Below are 23,774 nucleotides of genomic sequence, written 5' to 3' on the forward strand. Positions count from 1 at the left end.
AAACTGGAGATTCGGCACCCGCTGAAAAAACCAAGACAGTGGACCTAATCAACTCAACACTGTTAAAAAAATCCTTATTTTTTACAGTGGTTTACCATTATTTAAAATTATAATTCAAACTTTGTAAAATTACAAACTTAATCTGTCAATTAACAGCTCGACACAATGATATTACGCAGTGCCCGAAAATAGTCCCCTGCCATTGAAAGTTACTAAGGGGACTATTTTCAGCTGCTGCGTAATATCATTGCGCCTCCTACAGTCATCTTATGGCAGCAAAGTCTTTGATTATTACGCCAGAATGAGAGTATAGTTCCTAGCCATATCTGTCTAGAAAAATGCAACTTTTAATTTTCTGACGGTCTTCGTACACGATGTAACTACAGAAGAGTCAAATTTTAAATAGGAAAAACATCAAAACTCTTTGGTTGTTTTTGAGCGCGATGCTAATGGTCTAATCAGATTCAATGGATTATGCTATGCTGGATTCCAAAATGGTAAAAATCAAATGTTTGACTCTAGAGGAGCAGGAAAATGAGAAAAAGTGTCCCTTTAAAGCTACTAAGGGGTTAATTGCTAAAAACTTTGAACTAAGACATATTGTGTTTTGTGGATGGATCATTTTGTTGTTTCATTTGTACAAATTTTACTACCATATATCATATGCAGTATAGAGTTGAATGTCTTCCATAAAATATAAATCTCTCATACCTTTTAATTGCTAAGACACATTTTCGTACCTTTCTTAGACCGGTTGACACCCTACACAAGCAAAATGGGCTGTGACCTTTCTATAAAATAAATGGCAAGCACAACTATTTGCTTTGTTGTTTATTAAAAAACATATTTACAACAGAAAAAGGCTCAGGTTGAATCTAATTACATCATCATGAACAACCAAATGACAAAATAAAAAACAGCCTTTCAAATGTTCAACTTCAGAGTAAGACATCTGTGACACAGGCTGACAGTAGGCTTCTGAAACCACAGAGCTGACATTCGTAGTATTTAAGCACACACTTCAGTAAATGAATGTGATGTCATAAAGACGTCTGATGGACACTTCAGTGATCACCGTCTGTGACCGCCTCACATGCCGTCACCTCCGCCCCATGATAAAGCTGGGCACCTCAGCATCATCTTCTTTCTCTTCTGCTTCAGATGGAGAGGATGCGGCCGACGACTCTGAGTCCCCTGAAACAAACATGAGTATATTATATTAATACTTAACATTTATTAATATCTTTATTTCTTCATATATCACTTATTAAATGTACATTGATTTTATGGGGTACCATACTTAAACATGGGAAACTGTAAAATGATTTATATCAATATCATCTCTAACCTTCTTCTTTCTGGCTCTCCATCTTGGCCTTCTTTGCCATCAGCTTCTTTTGTTTCAACTTTTCTCTTAAAAGACAAAAAATTATATTTATAATTAAGCAACAAAATAAAAGTCCTGCTCGTACTGTCATTATAGAGTGCTCTAGTCTAGAGATTTAAAATAACATAAATGTACTGTTTTGCAAACCTTTTCTTTCTGCGTTTGGCTGTTCTTTCTTCAGCAGCCTTTTGATTTTCTTTCACCTTCTCAATGTAATCTTCATCCAGCTTTTGCTGTAAGAAAAATGGTAGCATAAGTGTATTTACACAAGAATCACAACTGTTTGAAACAATAGTTCACAGGACAGTTTATAGAGGCTGCACCCTGTGACGCCCAGGGCAGAACAATGCCATTATGGCTCGGAGGCAACACCCAAATTTATGTGCTACAAATCAGCAAAGTAAAAACATTTTCTTAAATGTACATATATGTCTTATAGTGTATTTTATTGTTGTCTTTCGTTTGCACACATGCACTTTATGTGGCTAGGTTAAAAATTTACTTGTTAGTCCTTAGCTCTATGTTGTTTAAAGGGGACATTTCAAAAGACTTTTTAAGATGTCAAATAAATCTTTGGTGTCCCCAGAGTACATATGTGAAGTTTAAGCTCAAAATACCATATACATAATTTATTATAACATGTTAAAATTGACACTTTGTAGGTGTGAGCAAAAATGTCCCGTTTTTGGGTGTGTCCTTTTAAATGCAAATGAGCTGATCTCTGCACTAAATAGCAGTGCAGTGGTTGGATAGTGCAGATTAAGGGGCGGTATTATCCCCGACCGACATCACAAGGGAAGCCAAATTTCAATGACCTATTTTTTTACAGGACTGCAGAGAATGGTTTACCAAAACTAAGTTACTGGGTTGATCTTTTTCAGGTTCAATTTTCTAGTTTAATAGAAGCACAGGGGACACAACTATAGCACTATAGATTTTCAAGATATGTCCCCTTTAATGTAGTTTAGTGTCTGTATGTAGCACCATGGGGTCCTGGAGTAACGTTGCCTTTTGTACTGCACTGCTATATGCTTAAAAAGGCCAAAAAAAGCTTATTGACTGATTATGTATTAAAGGTAGGGTAACACATTTTGAAAAATGCTAACGGTAGCCGCCTAGCAATGAAATCCCGATACCACCCTCAAGTCAAATCGCTCTCCAGTCACGCCTCTTTCCAAACACATGAACACGCACAGATCAGACGGTCACGTCTCATTCACCAGTGAGAGAACTTTGCAGTACAAAGTGAATAACACTTCCAAAATAACCAACATAAACAACTGGTTTACATCAGAATTAGTTTAAGCACACGTTCGGTTTTGTAGACGTAGTAACTATATCGTTATGCTAATCCGTAAACGAACACAAATTTCATAAGCAACACAACGTTTCATCAAAGTAGAATATCTGAATCCATCTCAATACAAACATATCGCGTACCTACCTTAGCAAAATAAACAGTGCAACGACCCTTTCAGACCCTTTGCCTCCTGTAGCTGTTTGCATCTCGCGGTAAAGCAGTAAAGTTACAGATGTTAATTTGGATTTTTGCTCTTGCTGATCCAGGCAGTTTTTGCTGTTGTTGTTATAAAAGATGCATTTAGTTTTGTTGCTCCTGTGTAGGTTGTCAATTCAGCAGAAAAGTTTGGTGTTCTCGCTGTTTACAGACAGAGCGCACGTGAACGCGCCGATGACGTACTCACTTACTTATGAGGGACATAAAAGGAAACGTCCGTTCGGACCGAAATCTATGATTTGTTGAACATTTTTTGGTCCTACGCCTTTCACAGATGACATAAATTTTTACAAATACATTTAAACAACTTAACACAGTGATTGCTATCAGGATGTGAGGAGACTTTTAACCAGCATAACTAAAAATGTTTCAGGATCAAATCTGTTACCCTACCTTTAAGAATGCACAGCAGTGCGGTGTGCTTAACTAAAGCAAATGCATTGCAAATACGCTTGAAATAGATCAGCAAAGAAAATTAATGAAACCTACTTTATCAGACATTCGTTCCAGAAAGTCTTGTCTCTGATATTCACGGCGACGCAGGTGTCTATACACGTGAAATTCACCACTGCCTGCTCCAGCACTTGAACCTGAAGACAGAAAGCAACACACAACACGTTATAATACAAAACATTTTCTGAATATCAAAGATCATCATAATGCACACATGTACAGAGGTAAGATAAATAAACTATAAAGATAAATTGCCTTGTTTTCTATCATTTTTTATTTATTTCTTGTTGTTTCTTTTAAGTTCTTTCTGTAAGGTGCTTTACAACAATGCCAAATTGTAAGAAATGCAACACTACAGATATAAATTTGAATTGAATTGATCCAGTCTATTATATATTTTATGCAGTTGTAATTTGTTTGGTTTTTGTTTGGAATTAATTAATATGAAATAAAAACAGCTGTACAAACTTATAAACATTGGGTGACCTTACATTTGATTGAAATAATCAACATATTATAATCGGCATGCCATTAAGTATTTTTATGGTTGTCGGTATATTCATTCTCAAAACAATTTGCTGATAAAATACTTCCATTATAAAATACGCTATTTAGCTCTGATGCAGCCACCTCCATTGAAAATAATTTTGATATTAACGGGAGTCTAAAGTTATTTCATGCATTCTGACTTATTAACACTTGTTAAAGAGTTGGATTTCTTGTGTTAAACACATAAACAAGCAGTTGGAGTATTTCTGTGCCGAATGCACGTCGCCAGGGTTCATCCAAGTTTTGGAAAGTTTTTTCAAACATGAAAGATTAATAAATAACAATCTTGCTTTATTTATTTTATCGTCAAATTTTGATGCAGGAAGTACAGTAGAAGTCCTTATATAGGCATTTCAACCAGAATAGCGCACGCACACCAACCAAAGAACCATCAGCTTCCCAAAGAACCCAGCATTATGGAACAATGGATATAGTTTGTTTGATTGGGGGTAGCAGCGGAGTTGTGTGGGTATTTGTTTTACGCTGGAGATCCCAACTGGGTCATGAGTCTCAGGCGGTAAGTAAAACCATAGACTTTATATATGTACACGCTTCATAGACTGACGCTGCCTATTGGAGCTGACGTATCAGCACGGCCACCATCTTGGATGGGTCCCCAATGCACCCCCCCTGCATTTATTTCTACTGAGGAAGGTGTACTCAGTAGAACTCCCTGAATTTTCACACGGTTTGGTTACATGAAGAAATGTTAGTTACGATGACATAATATTATAAATGGTAAAATAAACCAAAATTATTGTTCGGTCTTACTCTGGTATCAATACTGTGCCGGTTATTGCAACAGTAAGCTGCACAAAATACGGGCATAATTGCTCGCTCTCCGTTGACTCCGGTTGGTGCTAGTGTACACTGAGGAGACCCAACCACTGATCTATATAAATGACTGGATTGCGCATAGAACGCTTGACGTAACTGCGTGAGGTGAAGCCAGCGCAGAGTTCGAGCGGCCATCTTGGTATACCCAACCGGCAGAGGGCGTCATTGACTTCCATTCAAAAACATGATCTAATTTCACCCGCTTTACAGCGTAGCAGTCACACGAGGTTAATTTTTCAGATATGTGTACGTAAAATAATAGTTAATTTTGGTGTTATTTGCAATGTTTATGTTTAAATAGGGCAGGTTAATGGATTTATAAAAAAACGTTAAGGTGAGTGTGTCTGCTGCATTCTGTTAATGACACGGATATAAATAACGTTTTTTTGACATTCAGCTACACGGTCAGCGTTATTTCTCTAGTTTAGGTAACTTGTAAAGATTACATAATTAATAAACCAGCAAAATATTGCGTGCACATCCGGTACAAAGCATGTTATTTATTCAGATTTCAGAATGAGCACGTTGTTATTAATACTAAATATGCTGCGGTCTGTCCGCTGATCTGATACTGTAATAAAGATGAATGTATAATAACTGTTTAAAAAGCAAAATGTACAATGTCAGTAAATAACTATGTACATGGTAAGGACGTTTGCATTGTAATAATGTAAAGGGATACTTCAGATATAAAAACAGAGACTAGTAAAGTGATGTTTTATCATTACAATCTGATAACGTCCATTGAATTAATAGAATGGTTGGGTATACCAACATGGCGGCGCGGTGGCTTCACAAGTGTGACTTCATGCGCAATCCAGTCATTTATATAGATCAGTGGACCCAACCAATATGGGGACGACGCTGAATTACGTTCCAGCACGTCATGAGGTGTCTACGTATAAAATGTCTGTGAGTAAAACTGCATAAATGTGTTTTGTTGAAAATCGTCACGCCAGTGCATAATGTAAACAACACAAACACGTAGTGAATCATAAGTTGTCCAGAGATAGTGGGATAATGTTTTGTGTTTGTTGCTTGCATGTGACTCGCTCCACCTGCGATACATCTCCAGGGGCTTTAGGTTTTCTGGGTAAGTAGCAGTATAGCTGATCTGTCTTTTATAAATCTGATAAAACTAAAGGATGTGAAGGATACAATACTAGTTTGTAGGAACATAAGATTAACATGAGATTAGTAGAAACACTGTGCATTATGTGACCTTTAATTTTCATTTTTACTAGACATATATACTGGTTCAAAATATCAGTTATCGGTAATAATGTCGACCCCTAGTTTAAATGTTGTGACAGACTAAAAAATGCAGCAGCATTTTTAGATGGAAACAGAAATATATTATACTCCAACAATTCCTGTGTGGGTCACTTTGTGCTTAAACATCTCATTTCTCATCTGAATGTATACAGACAAATCATGAAATAAGCCGGTATCACTCACATAGAGGTGTAACCCCTGATCAGAATTTATATTGTAAGCATGCCATTCATGATGCTGTGAGCTTTTCTATATGCTATATATGAATAAGCCCCTAGACTGTTTGTGAACGTAAATAAATCACACAAACCCATTACATCTCGCACAAACTCTGGTGGTGCTCGAGGATTCCATTCTTTTGGTCTCTCTGGTACGTTCACAGGCTTGTCCTGTTAAAAAAAAAACAATTTTAACATTTATTTCACGAATACTGATTTAGCAACTGTGCATTAGCATCATTAGCATAACCGCTGCAGCGGGACCTCACAGGGTTTCGCATCAGTCTCTCCAGCTTTAAGCGCTGCTCCTCTGCTGGAGTTTTGGCGATTATTAACGGCTGCGATTCTTTACCAGGACCTTTCCCTGATCGAGCATCTTTCTTTTCCGCAGACATGTTTCTTCCAGCGTTTTCTCTTCGTACAGTAACTACTTTGGGTCTTCTTCTTTTAATTTAATGGCGGTTGGAAAACAACTGTTGGTGCGTTTGCGCCCCCTACAGGGTGGAATGTGAAGCGCTTGATGTCGCTGAATGAAAAATATTTACTTTTTAAGTCATCTTGTAAATATAGTTTAATTGGGATACTGACGATGTACATTTTTTGTTTAAATTCTAAAACATTATTTAATTTATTTTAACTTGTTTTTGATCACAGCTTTTAACTGTGATTTTAAAATGTTTTGTTTGCTTTTTTCTCTTGTGTCGAAAATAAGGCTTTTTGAAATTCTTAACACAGAAGTTCAACAATTCCTAAATACAATATGGTGCATGAAAAATACAATAGGAAAGCTGTCTGTATTTGTATATATTTAAATATTTTTATTTAACTTGATTTCTTTTTTGAAATTTGATAGTTATGTCATTACAACTAAAACATTAACAAATAACAACAATTAAAAATAACTTAATAAAAAAGAAACGCAAAATGAAGAAAAAGAAAAAAGAAAAAGAAAAAAACAAGTATTATCATGGCTCAAAGCAAACAAAAGAAAAAATATATGTTTAAAAGAGGTAAGGACATTGTACAAATTAAGAGAATGTTCTGAGTGCTTTCTTGTTGAGAGAAAATAAAATTGTTTTTGAAAACTGTTTTAACTCTTGAAAAACAACAAATAAAACTGGTTTACAGTTAAAAAATTTGCATTTATATATATATATATATATATATATATATATATATATATATATATATATCCTTCATAAATACAGAATCAGATTTATTATAAAGCATGCATTTAAATCTCCTTCATAAAACAACTTTTAACAATCTTACTTGAAATAAATAGCCTTAACCAACATATTTCCAAAACTGCTGAGTATAATTGCACGACCAAAACATAAGCGTTTCAGTGTCATTTTGATAAAATATTAGGGCTGGACATAGATTAATCTATATTAATCTCATTTCAAAATAAAAGTAATTTTTTGCATAATATATGAGTTTGTGATGTGTGTAAATATTACATTTTAAAAATATAAATAAATATATATACACATGTAAATGTTTCTTAAATACATACATGAATGTGTGTGTATTTATATATACATAATAATTACACAAAGCACCAACTCATATGTTATGCAAAAAAGTACTTTTATATTGTATGAGATTAATCTAGATTAATCTATGCCCAGCTCTACAAAATATAATTTTTTTTCTTAGAAAATTTTTGGTAGGGTATATATTATTACATAATTAAAAATCAACTTCTTTAACTTTGTTTGTAAGTAAAAATCGTTTTTGCAAGGACCATATATTATTCCTATATTATTAAAAGGCTTTTTCAATATGAAATTGCCAGGAAATTGCAGCTGGAGCACAAGCAATATTCTCAATGAACATAGCTCTTATTTTATGGTTTCTTTCTTTCTTTTAACTTGATTTCTATCTTTTGAACCTGAAGTGCCGATGACGTCATAAAAATCATAATCCGTATTGGTGGAAGTGACAGACTTTAAGTTTTGAATGCTCATAATTTCTGAATTATTAATTTTCTCAATGTTTCGGAGTACAAAACTTTCAAGATAACTATAAGACCGACATATATGAAATAAAAGTAAAATATAAAAATAGCTTTTTTTAATGGTGACTTTGACGCGAGAACTGCAAAAATGAAACAATATTAAAAAATTCTCCCCAAATCTTCATTAAAATTACAATGGCACTACCATGATTTGTCTGTGCTTGGTTAAGGATAAAAAATAAATTTTCTGATGCTGCTGTGAGACTTTCAGCACAACACTACACAGACAGTTTATCTGACTCCCTAATTAAAGTGCTCTCTCTACTGACCTAGGAATCTGATTGAAACGCAATCAAAGATTTTAGGAACCTTTACTTGACTGCCATCTTATGGTCAAAATAAGAAACGCGGCATCACTATGTTATTTGCTACTGGGGTATTCAAATCACGTGTTTATGGAGAAATAAATCAAGCTGTTATGCAGAGCTTGGTTTAGTTACTGCTGTTTTGTTTGTGTTTTTCTTACAAAAGTGATTCGAAGCAAGGACATTAAGGGCTTTTGTTGATTTTCTTTCCTTATTACTTTGTAAACCTTTAACAGTTAGGTGCACATTTTTTTAAACATTAAAATAAGAAATGTCAAACCATATTTAGCTATGGCTATCACATATCATTACATTATTGTACAGTAAATGTCCATGAGCCCATGCTATTGCCATAACACTATTTGCTAGTGTTATATAGTATCTTTATCCCATTGCATTTATCAAGGATGCTCTTTCTTAATATAGATATCTTGTCACGTCATGTGTCACTTCCTTAACAGGACACCAACATCTGTTCTTTCCTGTACAGTAAATAGCAGGGCAAGGCCAGCAGCAGTTTTAGCCCATACCACCCATACAGTACATCTGCAGACAGCTCACATCCTGCATCAACCTGTTTATATTTTTTTAAAGTAATATTTTTAACATTTGTATTCAGGTCTTTCTCGAGGATTTTAGTGTTTAAATAGTAATAATAACTGACGTTTAAAAAGTGTAAATCAATAAAAACTGATTTGCATAACGCATATACATACACTCACTTAAAGGATTATTAGGAACACCATACTAATACTGTGTTTGACCCCCTTTTGCCTCCAGAACTTCCTTAATTCTACGTGGCATTGATTCAACAATGTGCTGAAAGCATTCTTTAGAAATGTTGGCCCATATTGATAGGATAGCTTCTTGCAGTTGATGGAGATTGGTGGGATGCACATCCAGGCACAAAGTTTCCATTCCACCACATCCCAAAGATGCTCTATTGTGTTGAGATCTGGTGACTGTGGGGGCCATTTTAGTACAGTGAACTCATTGTCATGTTCAAGAAACCAATTTGAAATGATTCAAGTAGCCATCAAAGGATGGTCATAAAGGGATGGACATGGTCAGAAACAATGCTCAGGTAGGCCGTGGCATTTAAACGATGCCCAATTGGCACTAAGGGGCCTAAAGTGTGCCAAGAAAACATCCCCCACACCATTACACCACCACCACCAGCCTGCACAGTGGTAACAAGGATGATGAATCCATGTTCTCATTCTGTTTACGGCAAATTCTGACTCTACCATCTGAATGTCTTAACAGAAATCAAGACTCATCAGACCAGGCAACATTTTTCCAGTCTTCAACTGTCCAATTTTGGTGCGCTCGTGCAAATTGTAGCCTCTTTTTCCTATTTGTAGTGGAGATGAGTGGTACCAGGTGGGGTCTTCTGCTGTTGCAGCCCATCCGCCTCAAGGTTGTGTGTGTTGTGGCTTCACAAATGCTTTGCTGCATACCTCGGTTGTAACAAGTGGTTATTTAAGTCAAAGTTGCTCTTGTATCAGCTTGAATCAGTCGGCCCATTCTCCTCTGACTTCTTGGATCAACAAGGCATTTTAGCCCACAGGACTGCCGCACACTGGATGTTTTTCCATTTTCACACCATTGTTTGTAAACCATAGAAATGGTTGTGCTTTGAAAATCCCAGTAACTGAGCAGATTGTGAAATACTCAGACCTGCCCGTCTGGCAATAACAACCATGCCATGCTCAAAATTGCTTAAATCACCTATTCTTTTCCATTCTGACATTCAGTTTGGAGTTCAGGAGATTGTCTTGACCAGGACCACACCCCATGCATTGAAGCAACTGCCATGTGATTGGTTGATTAGATAATTGCATTAATGAGAAATTGAACAGGTGTTCCTAATAATCCTATAGGTGAGTGTACATCTAAAATGCATGTTTTTAGACAAAAAAATTCTATGTAATGCTGTTTACCATGCAACTAAATTAGATATGACACTACACTAAAAATATTGCCATAAAACTGAGGGTGCACATATTGTGTAACTTAGAAGGATATCATGCACAATTAAAATAAATGATATTAAGATATACATTGTATATCTAATATATACATTAGATACATTTTATGCAGTTTTAAACACAGTAATTATATATTTATAATGGACTTGATAACCAGGGTTTCGGCCAAGGATATACAATAAAATCTACATATAAAAGATATTTCTTATAAGGTAAATCAGTCTTCGGGACATAAAAGTGTTCATGGAAGAAACAGAATCACTATTGTATATCTGCACATAAACCCAGGTGAACAGCACAGCCATAGAGTAAGTCAAGCAAACAGGACCCATGGTCCCTACAGGCCCAATCACATTTCTGCTCAGCATTATCTCTGTGCCCATTATGGGTCTGTATCTTTATAGTCGTGCATGCTTATATGCATATGACTTCCATTATTTATTCTACCTATCTATTTACATTATAATATGTGTTTGTTGACCTACTATACCTGTGTATGTATATATGCATATGTAAGCATGCTTTAGATGTTAAATCCTGTCTTGAGTTGAGTGTGCTCACAGGCATGATTCATTCTGTCTTAACAGCCAGAAGCAGCGGTCACAGCAGTCCGCTGTAATTTAAACCATGCCCTCAAATCTCAACAGACGTCCACAGTGTCACAGATTGTGTGTTGTGAGTTTCCTCCAGGGCAATGAGTGTCCAACCTAAAGAATCCTATTACCCTATAGACGCATACAGACGAAAACAGACTGCTGATCAATTACACAATGCTACACACATCATGCACTGTAAGAATAGAGATGCTTCAAAGCTGATATTTTGAGGATATTAAACAGTATAATGGAAAATAAACCGCTGGTAGAAACACAAAGGGGAAAAATTACAATGTGCAGTGTAGCAGCTATACTGTACAACTGGAAGTGCTGAGCTAATGAGCTTTTTATTTAAAATCAATCGACTTTCAGTCGATTTCTTGTGCAGTTTATCGGCGTACTTTATCACTGGATTTGATGCTGTGTTAATTAAATGCCTTAAATTTAAAGCACTGAAGAGTTACAGTCGGTTCATCTGGAGATGTTTTTGTTCAGCCACACTTCTCTGGTTCTTTAAACTTAGAATTTGCCTACAGAAGTTAATCTGTTAAGCGAGTAATGGTGTGTGACACCTCAATATGTCATTTATATTTGATGCAATAAAACTGCAAAAATGAAGTTATTAAAATCATTTTTATGCACTTTAACCCTTATTTCTGTAAAGCAGTGATATAGCCTATGGACACAAACATACATTTTATTGGATGAAATTAGTGTATTACAAGTTTTTAGTGTTAGTATAGTATAGTATAGTATAGTATAGTATAGTATAGTATAGTATAGTATAGTTTAGCATAGCATAGAATAGAATAGTATAATATAGTATAGAATAGCAAAGTATAATATAATATAGTATAGTATAATATATAATAGAATAGAATAATATAGTATAGTATACTATAAAAAAGTATAGAATAGAATAGAATAGAATAGAATAGAATAGAATAGAATAGAATAGTATGGTTTACAATACTATACAATAAAATAGAAAATAATAGTATAATATAGAAAATAATAATATGGTACATTATAGTATAGTATATAATAGAAAAGTATAGAACAGAATAGTGTAACTATACGAGCTTCACTCGTGAAAAATAGAATAGTATAGTATATTATAGAATAGAAAATTATAATATAGTATAGTATACTATAAAAAGTATAGAATAGAATAGTATAGTTTAGAATACTATAGAATAGAAAAGAATAATATAGTATAGTATAGAATATAATAAAAATAGAATAGTATAGAATAAAGTAGAAAAGTATAAAACTGAATAGAATAGTTTAGTATAGAATACTATAGAATAGAATAGTATAGTATAGAATACTATAGAAAAGATTAGAAAAGAATAGTATAATATAGAATAGAAAATAATAACATGGTACATTATAGTATAGTATATAATAGAAAAGTATAGAACAGAATAGTGTAACTATACGAGCTTCACTCGTGACAAAAAGTATAGTATAGTATATTATAGAATAGAAAATAATAATATAGTATAGTATACTATAAAAAGTATAGAATAGAATAGTATAGTCTAGAATACTATAGAATAGAAAATAATAATATAGTATAGTATAGAATAGTATAGAATAGAATAGTATAGAATTCTATAGAATAGAGTAGAAAAGTATAAAACTGAATAGAATAGTTTAGTATAGAATACTATATAATAGAATAGTATAGTATAGAATACTATAGAAAAGATTAGAAAACAATAGTATAATATAGAATAGAAAATAATAAAATGGTACATTATAGTATAGTATATAATAGAAAAGTATAGAACAGAATAGTGTAACTATACGAGCTTCACTCATGACAAATAGAATATTATAGTATATTATAGAATAGAAAATATTAATAATATAGTATAGTATACAATAAAAAAGTATACAATAGAATACAATAGTATTGTTCAGAATATTATAGAATAGAAAATAATAATTTAGTATAGTATAGAATATAATAGAATAGTATAGTATATAATTCTATAGAATAGAGTGGAAAAGTATAGAACTGAATAGAATAGTTTAGTATAGAATACTATAAAATATAATAGTATAGTATAGCATACTATAAAAAAAGATTAGAAAAGAATAGTATAATATAGAATAGAAAATAATTATATGGTACATTATAGTATAGTATATAATAGAAAAGTATAGAACAGAATAGTGTAACTATACGAGCTTCACTCATGACAAATAGAATATTATAGTATATTATAGAATAGAAAATAATAATATAGTATAGTATACTATAAAATATAGTATACTATAAAAAAGTATACAATAGAATAGAATAGTATTGTTTAGAATATTATAGAATAGAAAATAATAATATAGTATAGAATATAATAGAATAGTATAGTATATAATTCTATAGAATAGAGTGGAAAAGTATAGAACTGAATAGAATAGTTTAGTATAGAATACTATAAAACAGAATAGTATAGTATAGAATATTATAGAAAAGATTAGAAAAGAATAGTATAATATAGAATAGAAAATAATAATATGGTACATTATAGTATAGTATATAATAGAAAAGTATAAAACAGAATAGTGTAACTATACGAGCTTCACTCGTGACAAATAGAATAGTATAGTATATTATAGAATAGAAAACAATAATAATATAGTACAGTATACTATAATAAAGTATAGAATAGTATAGTTTAGAGTACTATAGAATAGAAAATAGTAATATAGTATAGTATAGAATATAATAGAATAGTATAGTATATAATTCTATAGTATAGAATAGAAAAGTATAGAACTGAATAGAATAGTATAGTATAGAATACTATAGAAAAGATTAGAAAGGAATAGTTTAATATAGAATAGAAAATAATAATATGGTACATTATAGTATAGTATATAATAGAAAAGTATAGAACAGAATAGTGTAATTATACGAGCTTCACCCATGACAAATAGAATATTATAGTATATTATAGAATAGAAAATATTAATAATATAGTAAAGTATACTATAAAAAGGTATACAATAGAATAGAATAGTATTGTTTAGAATATTATAGAATAGAAAATAATAATATAGTATAGTATAGAATATAATAGAATAGTATAGTATATAATTCTATAGAATAGAGTGAAAAAGTATAGAACTGAATAGAATAGTTTAGTATAGAATACTATAGAATACAATAGTATAGTATAGAATACTATAGAAAAGATTAGAAAAGAATAGTATAATATAGAATAGAAAATAATAATATGGTACATTATAGTATAGTATATGATAGAAAAGTATAGAACAGAATAGTGTAACTATACGAGCTTCACTCATGACAAATAGAATATTATAGTATATTATAGAATAGAAAATAATAATAATATAGTACAGTATACTATAAAAAAGTATAGAATAGAATAGTATAGTTTAGAATATAATAGAATAGTATAGTATATAATTCTATAGAATAGAGTGGAAAAGTATAAAACTGAATAGAATAGTTTAGTATAGAATACTATAGAATAGAATAGTATAGTATAGAATACTATAGAAAAGATTAGAAAAGAATAGTATAATATAGAATAGAAAATAATAATATGGTACATTATAGTATTGTATATGATAGAAAAGTATAGAACAGAATAGTGTAACTATACGAGCTTCACTCATGACAAATAGAATATTATAGTATATTATAGAATAGAAAATAATAATAATATAGTACAGTATACTATAAAAAAGTATAAAATAGAATAGTATAGTTTAGAATATAATAGAATAGTATAGTATATAATTCTATAGAATAGAGTGGAAAAGTATACAACTGAATAGAATAGTTTAGTATAGAATACTATAGAATAGAATAGTATAGTATAGAATACTATAGAAAAGATTAGAAAAGAATAGTATAATATAGAATAGAAAATAATAATATGGTACATTATATAGTATATAATAGAAAAGTATAGAACAGAATAGTGTAACTATACGAGCTTCACTCATGACAAATAAAATATTATAGTATATTATAGAATAGAAAATAATAATAATATAGTACATTATACTACAATAAAGTATAGAATAGAAGAATTTAGAATACTATAGAACAGAAAATAGTAATATAGTATAGTACATAATATAATAGAATAGTATAGTATATAATTATATAGTATAGAATAGAAAAGTATAGAACTGAATAGAATAGAATAGTATATAATACTATAGAATAGAATAGTATAGTATAGAATACTATAGAAAAGATTAGAAAAGAATAGTATAATATAAATTAGAAAAGAATAATACGGTATAGTATAGTCTAGCATATAATAGAAAAGTATAGAACAGAATAGAAAATAATAATATAGTATAGTATAATATAGAAAAGTATAGAATAGTTTAGAATACTATAGAATAAAAGAGAATAATATAGTGTAGTATAGAATAGAATATAATAGTATATTATAGAATTCTATAAAATAGAATAGAAAAGTATAGAACAGAATAGAATAGTATATAGTATAGTATAGAATACTATAGAATAGAAAATAATAATATGGTATACTATAGAAAAATAATAAAAAAGTATAGAATAGTATAGAATACTTCAGTATAAATTATGAAAAAAATAATATAGTATAGAATATAATAGAATAGTATAGTATAGAATACTATAGAACAGAATAATATTGAATACTATAGAGTAGTATAGAATAGAATAATATTGAATACTATAGTATAGAATAGATCTATGCTGAGTTGTGAGCTGCAAGTGGGAGTTCATTTAACCAACAGAAATAACGTGGAGAAGGAACACAGGGTGAAAGTGACAGAAGGTCACAGTCCTTTTTTTCTACTCTTGAGGGCATTAAATGAGGTGGAAAATGAACTACTGGGCAAACGACAACCTATCGAGATTGCAATGAAGAAAACAGACTTAAAGCCTTATTAAAGAGAAAACAGGATGTCAATGGCCCCAATAACACTGTTAGATGTTTTTTTAGAGAAGTCATATATGGCTGAACAAAGCCGTCCTGTTTACAAGAAATCTTTCATCTTCTATTTTATATCCCAAGCACACAGTAAAATTTGAATCCTGGAGAAAATTAAAACACATAAGCTTTTCTTTTTATTGGCCATATCGCTGGGTTGAAAAAACACCTTTTTTTTATATTGTGAACATTTAGGTTGAAGCCTTTATGCATGTGAAACTGCATCTAATATATTCATGCATTTTAAGGTGTTCCAAATGTGCATGCTTATCCATCACTATTATCGTGTTATACATTGTGTGCATTGTGAATCTCTCGTGCATTTCTAAGATTGACATTTGTTTTGTTTAAACCTGAAATCCACAGAAAGAAATCCCCACAGAACAGAAAACACCTTCAGCTCCATCGACGACGACATTCCTCATGCCTCCATAATCAAAAACATGGATTTGATCGCACATGCCGCAACAAGCAAATCCATCACAAACAAAACTCTTCAGCCTAAAATGAAACACAGCTCTCAGAAGTCAAATCATTCCCCCGGGGCATCGCTGCTAAAGTCAAGAGCAAGTGTTGAGGAAGGAAAATGAAGATGTATTGTAATACGAGGATTTGAGAGTCTCTGATGAGTGAGGATCATCTTCAAGGTCACATTCACGCTACATGACAGATGTTGACTCTCATTGACCTCATGGGTCGAGCGCTGTCATGTCCGAGGAAAAGACGTTGATCATTCTTAATGTAGAATGGTTTGTTTTATAAAGTAATAAGAAATTCAAGGCTAGTGCTAAATTGTGAATGAGTCGCCGCTAAAGGGCGTTGTTTGGCTTGATGTGGAGTTATTGCTTACATACTGTGCCACTGGAATTCATGCTAATTGTTACATAGCGAATACATTTTCAGCAGATGATCTACTGAGCGAGTTTTTCTCGTATGTTCATAGCTGTAACAGGATTGTGTCATTCTGAGATTTTCACAGAATTCAGGCTACTGCAGCGACACTTGACAGAATGACTGCATTCATCTATTTTAATTTTCATTATAATACATTTACTATTATATATAATTCTACTAAATTACATTTTACCACAAAGAATATCATGGTGTTATAGTACACTTTAAAGTGATATTTAATGTTTTCTTAAATTTTTCACACCACAGAAAAAGGGGTGTGTAACCCATAGATATGTAGAAGTCTCGTCCGCGCTGCTGGCCAATTGAGTGGACACGTCCGCATTTTGGCGGCCATCTTACCACAGGGCGCTCGCTCACTCGTAGCATAGAGACAGAGCGCCGCGCGTCATAACCTGAAAACCACGCCCACCGGGGGGAAAACAATCCAACCGTCTCCATTGACTTTGTATTGCGAGAAGCCGCCTCCTTGTCATTTCTGGCTTGTAACAAAAAACTGAATAATGCCTAAAAGCTGCTGTGTGACAATATGTACAGCTTACAAGCCAAAGAACCCAGAAATAAGTTTTTATAAGCTGTCGAGCCGTAAAACCCTGTCTTTAAGGAGAATAAAGTGGATCGCCGACTACGTTTCCCCCTATTGGACGCAGTTCTACTAATAGTATTACTATGAAAAGTTGCCTGTATCCATTTCTGTGTCTTTAAACGCTCGTTTTTTGGGGTCGACAGCTTATAAAAACTTATTTACAGATTAAACTTAAAAACAGATTAATACCTAAAAGCTGCTGTGTGACAAGGTGTACATCTAACAACCCCAAAAAAACAAATACGTTTTTATAAGCTTTCAACTCCAAAAAAACGAGCGTTTAAAGACACCGAAATGGAAACAGGCAACTTTTCATAGTACTCCTATTAGTAAAACTGCGTCCAATAGGGGAAAACGTAGTCGGCGATCCACTTTATTCTCCTTAAAAGCTGGGTTTTACGGCTCGACAGCTTATAAAAACTTATTTCTGGGTTCTTTGGCTTGTTAGCTGTACATATTGTCACACAGCAGCTTTTAGGCATTATTCTGTTTTTTGTTACAAGCCAGAAATGACAAGGAGGCGGCTTCTCGCAATACAAAGTCAATGGAGACGGTTGGATTGTTTTCCCCCCCGGTGGGCGTGGTTTTCAAATTTGCATATCGGCGCTCTGTCTCTATTGAGTTTTAATGATGGAGGTACTTTTAAATGACCATAACTTGCTTAATTTTTTACCGATTTTCAAACGGTTTGGTTTGTTATAAACGTCAAAGATGTACCTATGACACTGCATACCTATACTAAAAATAAATAAAAAATTAATGAAACATGTAAAAGCATCCAGAATTATAGCCACGTTAATAACTTTTGTAAAAAACCAAACCGTTTGAAAATCGGTAGAAAATTGAGCAAGTTATGGTCATTTAAAAGTACCTGCACCATTAAACTCAATGCTACGAGTGAGTGAGCGCCCTGTGGTAAGATGGCCGCCAGGTGATGCCGTTAGGGACTCGGCGGTAAGACATCTAGCCTTTATACATATCTATGGTGTAACCCCCCAGCCAAATCTGAATGATAAAAACCCACCAAAAAGGCCATTTGCGGCTAGAGGGGATACAGCTACAGGCAAATCTCGCGAGATGTTGGGTTTAGGGTTAGGTTTGGGGGTAGGATTAAGATGAAAACAGCACACATCCAGCGAGATTTTTACGAGCTGTATTTTCTTAGAAAGGATGTGTTTAAAACAACACAATCAGTGTTCGTTTAGGGCCAGATTTACTAAACGGGGCAAATGAGAGCGCAATTCCAAAAAAGCGCAGATGGGAGTGGTAATATCTGCGGTTTATTTACTAAAAAGGAGCTAATGAAATAACACAGATGCAACAGGTGATTTCCATAATGATTAACAGATCTACAAAGAGCAGCACAAATTAGTTCAGGGTCACAAATAAGCAGATCTGATGAGGTGCGGGTGAAACGCCTGATGCGCTTGAGTTCAGCACCATGGACATTAAAGCTAAAGGTTAACGAGAAGTTTTGAAACACTTGCTATTGTGTGACTTCTCCTAGTGACTCCTCTTGAATTTCAAGCTCAAAGTAATTAAAGAAAATGCTTTTTTCTGCTTTAAATTATGGGGCGCAAACATTAGTAAATCACGTTGCGTAAATCTTTTAAATAATCTCCTCCCATTAATTTTGCGTCTGAAAGGGAAACTCCTAAAAATGCATATGCAATAGGGTCAGTCGCGACAATAACTAGACCACACCTTCTCAGCGCTAATGATCCACTGTGGTTCTTTAGAAAATCCCGACAGTCGTTATTTAACGACAAAATGATTGTTTCTGCTGGTGCAAGCTGTTAGTAAACTTGGGCTAAATGTGTTGTCCCAGAATCCACACATTTTGTGTTACTTTTAAAGGGGTCATATTATGAGATTTTTTTAAAGATGTAAAATAAGTATTTGGTGTCCCCTGAGTGCGTATGTGAAGTTTTAGCTGTGCCTTAAATGTGCCGTATTTTTGGGCGTGTTCTTTAAAATGCAAATGAGCGGATGAAGTGTAAACACTGGTCGCAATGATGGCGGTTTGTTGCAGTTGAAGCTCAATTGTGCTGTCAATTTTTTTCTCTCCGCACTAAATGGCAGTCCTGTGGTTGGATAGTGCAGATTTAGGGGCGGTATTATTGTAATTGGCCTTGCTACCTACCTCACAAAACAGGTTAAAGGCTGAGTGCACAATGTTTGAAAGCCAATGTTGATATTTGAAATCACATAAACAATCACGCCCCACCCCAATAGAATCTGGACCTACTTTTGATAGACCCGCCCCACACATACGCAACCCAGGCAACGATGTCAGTTAGAAGACACACTGCTTACTGCTGACAAGTGTGTTTTGGTACTCGCCCCGATTCCCTTTTCCAAAGCGTTTTTCACGAATTGTGCACTCCGCCTTTAAATCTGAACAACCAAATTTTTCACATGCTTGCAAAAAATGGCTCACCCAAACAAAGTTACATTTTTTTTAACGTTTTCTAGGTTGATAAAAGCACTGGGGACCCAATTATAGCACTTAAACATGAAAAAAGTCAGATTTTCACCCTATGACCCCTTTAACACAACTTGTTTTATTTTAACACAAAATGACTAGGGATGCTCCGATCGATCGGCTGCCGATCGGTATCGGCCGATAACGGCATTAAATGACTCGATCGGTGCAAGCTAAATCTGCCGATTTCATAAACCGATCTTTCTGTTTACTTTGTCATCAAAACGATTCTGAATGCGGCTGCAATTAGACACATTTTTTACGTATAGCGCGAGCATTTTTACGTTGCTCATGTGCGACGTGCAGATTTGTATTTCTCTCCTTGCTTTTACAGAGATATGCGTATTTTCTATGAGGACGCGCTCTGGTCAACAACGCGACGCGTCTTCACATCCCAATCAAACAGCGTATACAACACATATCCATCGCGGACAATTCAGCTTAAAAAAAAATCGGTATCGGAATCGGCTGATCACGAAGATCACAAATTGGTTATAGGTATAGGCTGCAAAAATCCTGATCGGAGCATCCCTAAAAATGACACATAGTTTGTTAAAATTACACACAATGTGTTAAAAGCATAACACAAAAATATCTCTAAACTGTTAAAAAAACGCTACAGCCTGAATGTATGCTAGTGACACTGTTAGGGGCGGGGCCATGCTCTGTGGCTCCAGTGCGTCATTGAGACATTTTAAAACAAATATTACATTAAAATATCTAATAAAAATGGTTAAACCATGATACTTTTGTTTTTAAATATAAAAAAAAACAAAGAGAAAAATATTGTCTTGGAAAAATATTTTCTCCATAGCAAAAACAAGAAATCGCATTATATATTCTGCTTATTGACCGTGCACAGAGATTAACATTAATGGCACGTAACACTTCTCCCAGTCCCTTGTAATAATTCCTCAAGTATTTTCCCAGAGCCACAGACCGAATGTCTTCACTGATTATAATATAAAATATAATCTCCAGCCGCATTACAATGGCAAAACACTGCAGCCTGGAAATAAAAGCCCTCTTTTGTCATAACAAATAAACAGCTTTTGATGTTCACAGGAGGCATCCTATAAAAAGGATTTTCATAACGAAGTAAATCTCACACACTTAGATAAGATTTTCAGTGGAGCTGGTGTTATAGTACGGATTTTATGCTAATCCAAATTTATTTATAACTCTATTGAATTGCAGCTTAAACCTCAAAGCGTAACCCTGGAGCAAACTTCTTTTTATTTGAGACAGCAACGTGAGTTCAGTTCAACGAAATCTGCATTGAAGTGAAAAAACAAAGTGTAAATAATGAATACAAATCCATCTGAAGAGTTCTGCACAGAAACACTAAGTTTATCTACGCTTGTAATCTCTTTATTTTGGTATAACATATATGCAAAGCAAGGGTGACTCACGCTGACTGGTTTAGCCAATTTTTTGGCGGTCAACCAATATGGTCTTTCCGGTAAAGCCGGTTGACAAAGGATCTTGTGGATCAAAACATTAATAAACAATCCAATACTTTTCCAATAGCAATGCATCCTGACAAATTGTGTGTGTGTAGATGGATTTGCTTTTTTTACCCCAAGTTTGTTTTGGGCCAAGAAAAGAAATCATTAAGGCCGGCACAAGAAAACAAGATATGAGGCAACCAAGATATTGGTTTAAAATAAACAACAAGATTAGACTTTATTGAACACCATCGACATTACAAAAAGGTGCCATTTCGGCAGCCCTCATCCAGTCAAAAGCAGTGGCACTTCCCTCACACAAACAGCAGCTAAACACTTGCCACGTACGAACCAAACGGACACATATACAAAACAAAGAAATCAAACCGACGAGCAACAATGACGAGCAACATTAACAAATACTTTATGGCTTTCCCTTCTCCTAAATTTGGGGTACATGACTGATTTTAATGGCAGCATCATATACATCGACTTAATGAAGGCTTCACGTGGTCTTTGTGTAAGTTGCTGGCGCAGCTGAACTTGCCGTCGTGCCGAACTCGCAGCGCTCAGTGTTATCGGCACGGAGGTTCGGGTTGATGGGGACTGGGCCTGTACAGTTGCTGCAGTCGGACCGGTCTCACGGGCCAGCCGGGTAACTGTCCGATAACTCGAAGGCCGACGGGTTGTCCCGGGCACGAGTGAGAGACGCCGGGCCCCGAAGCACGAGAATGGCCAGAACGGCAGTCCAGAGGAGGTAAAACTGATGCGGAGGACGAAGACAGGGGTAACAGGATGGCCGGCGTCAGGCCGTATCGAAGCTGGAAGACGCGGGGAGGTCCATGAGCGTTGATGCCGTTCGGGCGTGATTCCTTTTGCTCCTCTTCCTTTTTCTGCTCCTCTGCCCGTTTCATCTGCTTCCTCTCGGGTCTGCGGAGCTCCTGGAGCTTCTCGGATTGAGCGCGGCGGATGTGGTACGTCTTCCTGTGGCTTTGAAAAGAGTCGAGAAATTCCTCCAGGGGTACGTGGCCCTCCATGAAGCGTTCCAGCAACTCCTGTGAAGGTCAAATGACAAATAAACAGCTATTAGATGTCAGGAAGTCAAGCCGGATATCAGACACAAATAGTCTGATTTATCATGTTCCAAGACACACTGTACACACTTTTTAAAACAAAAAGTTTTTAACAGTGATGCCATAGAGGAACCATTCAGTTAAAGTTTCTTAAAAGAACCATTTTTTCAATTCTAAAGAACCTTTTTCCCGCTACAAAGAACCTTTTGTTGTTTAGATATTTAAGGTTCTTTATGAAAACATGCAGCCAAAAATGGTTCTACTATGGCATCATGTAACACCTTTATTTTTTAATAGTGTAGCCATTTAATACAAACCCCACCATTCCAACTAAATTAACATTAGTAATGACTGGCAAGCATCTCTATTACTATTGCACACAGGAATTTTAATCAACCCAAACCCATAAGACTTCAAATTTGGCGCATAAATCAACCGGCATAGTTTCATGGATATGAATGACAGGAGATTTGTTATTAGGAATTTCGTCTGGTGGATGAAATACAACGAAAAATTCCTTCTTGTCTTTTACTACATCTAGAGACTAAAATATCAAAGTGATGTAGAAGTGGCTCTTCTGTTAAGCATCACTGTCCCGTATACGGGACACCTAAGTTTACTTCAATATTGTTCAGGTAAATATTAATCTATTACTACAAACTATATATTGTTGGAAAGGTCTAAGCCTCTAGAATAGACATTTTAACAGTGTTTTATAAAATAAATTATGTAGGGAGAGTAATTGATTAATTTATGAAGAGAGTGTGTCTCAAAACATTTATATCCTGCTAAATGTCACTGTCTCGCCAGCGGGGCGCCTACGTTTACTTCAGTGTTTTCCATGTGAATTATTATTAAATCCTGACAAACTATATATCGTTTGAAAGCTCTAAGGGTGTAGTTTCGATTTATCATCAGAATTTTGGGAAAGAAATTACATAGTGAGAACCATTTTCTAAAATGCCACAGGTGGGCCCATGTTGTTATTATATATTGGTAACACGAATACCCTATCTAAACATAAAATATCTTGACAAACTATATATCATTTGGAAAGCTCTGAGAGTGCAGTTTTCATATTTTATCACCATTTTGAGATAAGAGAGTGAGAGTCAGTTTCTAAAATGTCACCGGGGCACAGGTG

At 34.1% G+C, this 23,774-nt stretch overlaps 2 protein-coding genes across 2 annotated transcripts in view; both read right to left on the reverse strand.

The window, feature by feature from the left end:
* Nucleotides 1–816: 816 nt before the first annotated feature.
* Nucleotides 817–6,700, reverse strand: prkrip1 (PRKR interacting protein 1). Its single transcript, XM_065284242.1, has 6 exons — nucleotides 6,505–6,700; nucleotides 6,328–6,406; nucleotides 3,393–3,493; nucleotides 1,535–1,620; nucleotides 1,349–1,413; nucleotides 817–1,194 (listed from the first exon to the last, which is right to left on the reverse strand). The coding sequence occupies exons 1-6, from the start codon at nucleotides 6,628–6,630 to the stop codon at nucleotides 1,100–1,102; spliced, it is 552 nt and encodes a 183-aa protein (XP_065140314.1). The 5' UTR covers nucleotides 6,631–6,700; the 3' UTR covers nucleotides 817–1,099.
* A 15,065-nt stretch (nucleotides 6,701–21,765) lies between these two features.
* The window catches only part of vps37d (VPS37D subunit of ESCRT-I), a 47,271-nt gene continuing 45,262 nt past the window's right edge, over nucleotides 21,766–23,774 (reverse strand). Inside the window, exon 4 of the mRNA XM_065284243.2 lies at nucleotides 21,766–22,612. Coding sequence (XP_065140315.1) covers nucleotides 22,133–22,612 — 480 coding nt within the window. The 3' untranslated portion in view covers nucleotides 21,766–22,132. The remainder of the gene's footprint in view (nucleotides 22,613–23,774) is intronic.

This window comes from Paramisgurnus dabryanus, chromosome 5, assembly GCF_030506205.2.
Source record: "Paramisgurnus dabryanus chromosome 5, PD_genome_1.1, whole genome shotgun sequence".
Taxonomy (NCBI): domain Eukaryota; kingdom Metazoa; phylum Chordata; class Actinopteri; order Cypriniformes; family Cobitidae; genus Paramisgurnus; species Paramisgurnus dabryanus.

Bases quoted from the DNA above. Each gene is read 5' to 3' on its own strand.
- prkrip1 (XM_065284242.1), bottom strand. From the start codon at position 6,630: ATGTCTGCGGAAAAGAAAGATGCTCGATCAGGGAAAGGTCCTGGTAAA. The intron at 1,621-3,392 runs GTAGGTTTCATT...TTTTTCTTACAG, and splicing joins TGGAACGAATGTCTGATAAA to CAAAAGCTGGATGAAGATTA. The intron at 1,414-1,534 runs GTTTGCAAAACA...TTGTCTTTTAAG, and splicing joins GCCAAACGCAGAAAGAAAAG to AGAAAAGTTGAAACAAAAGA.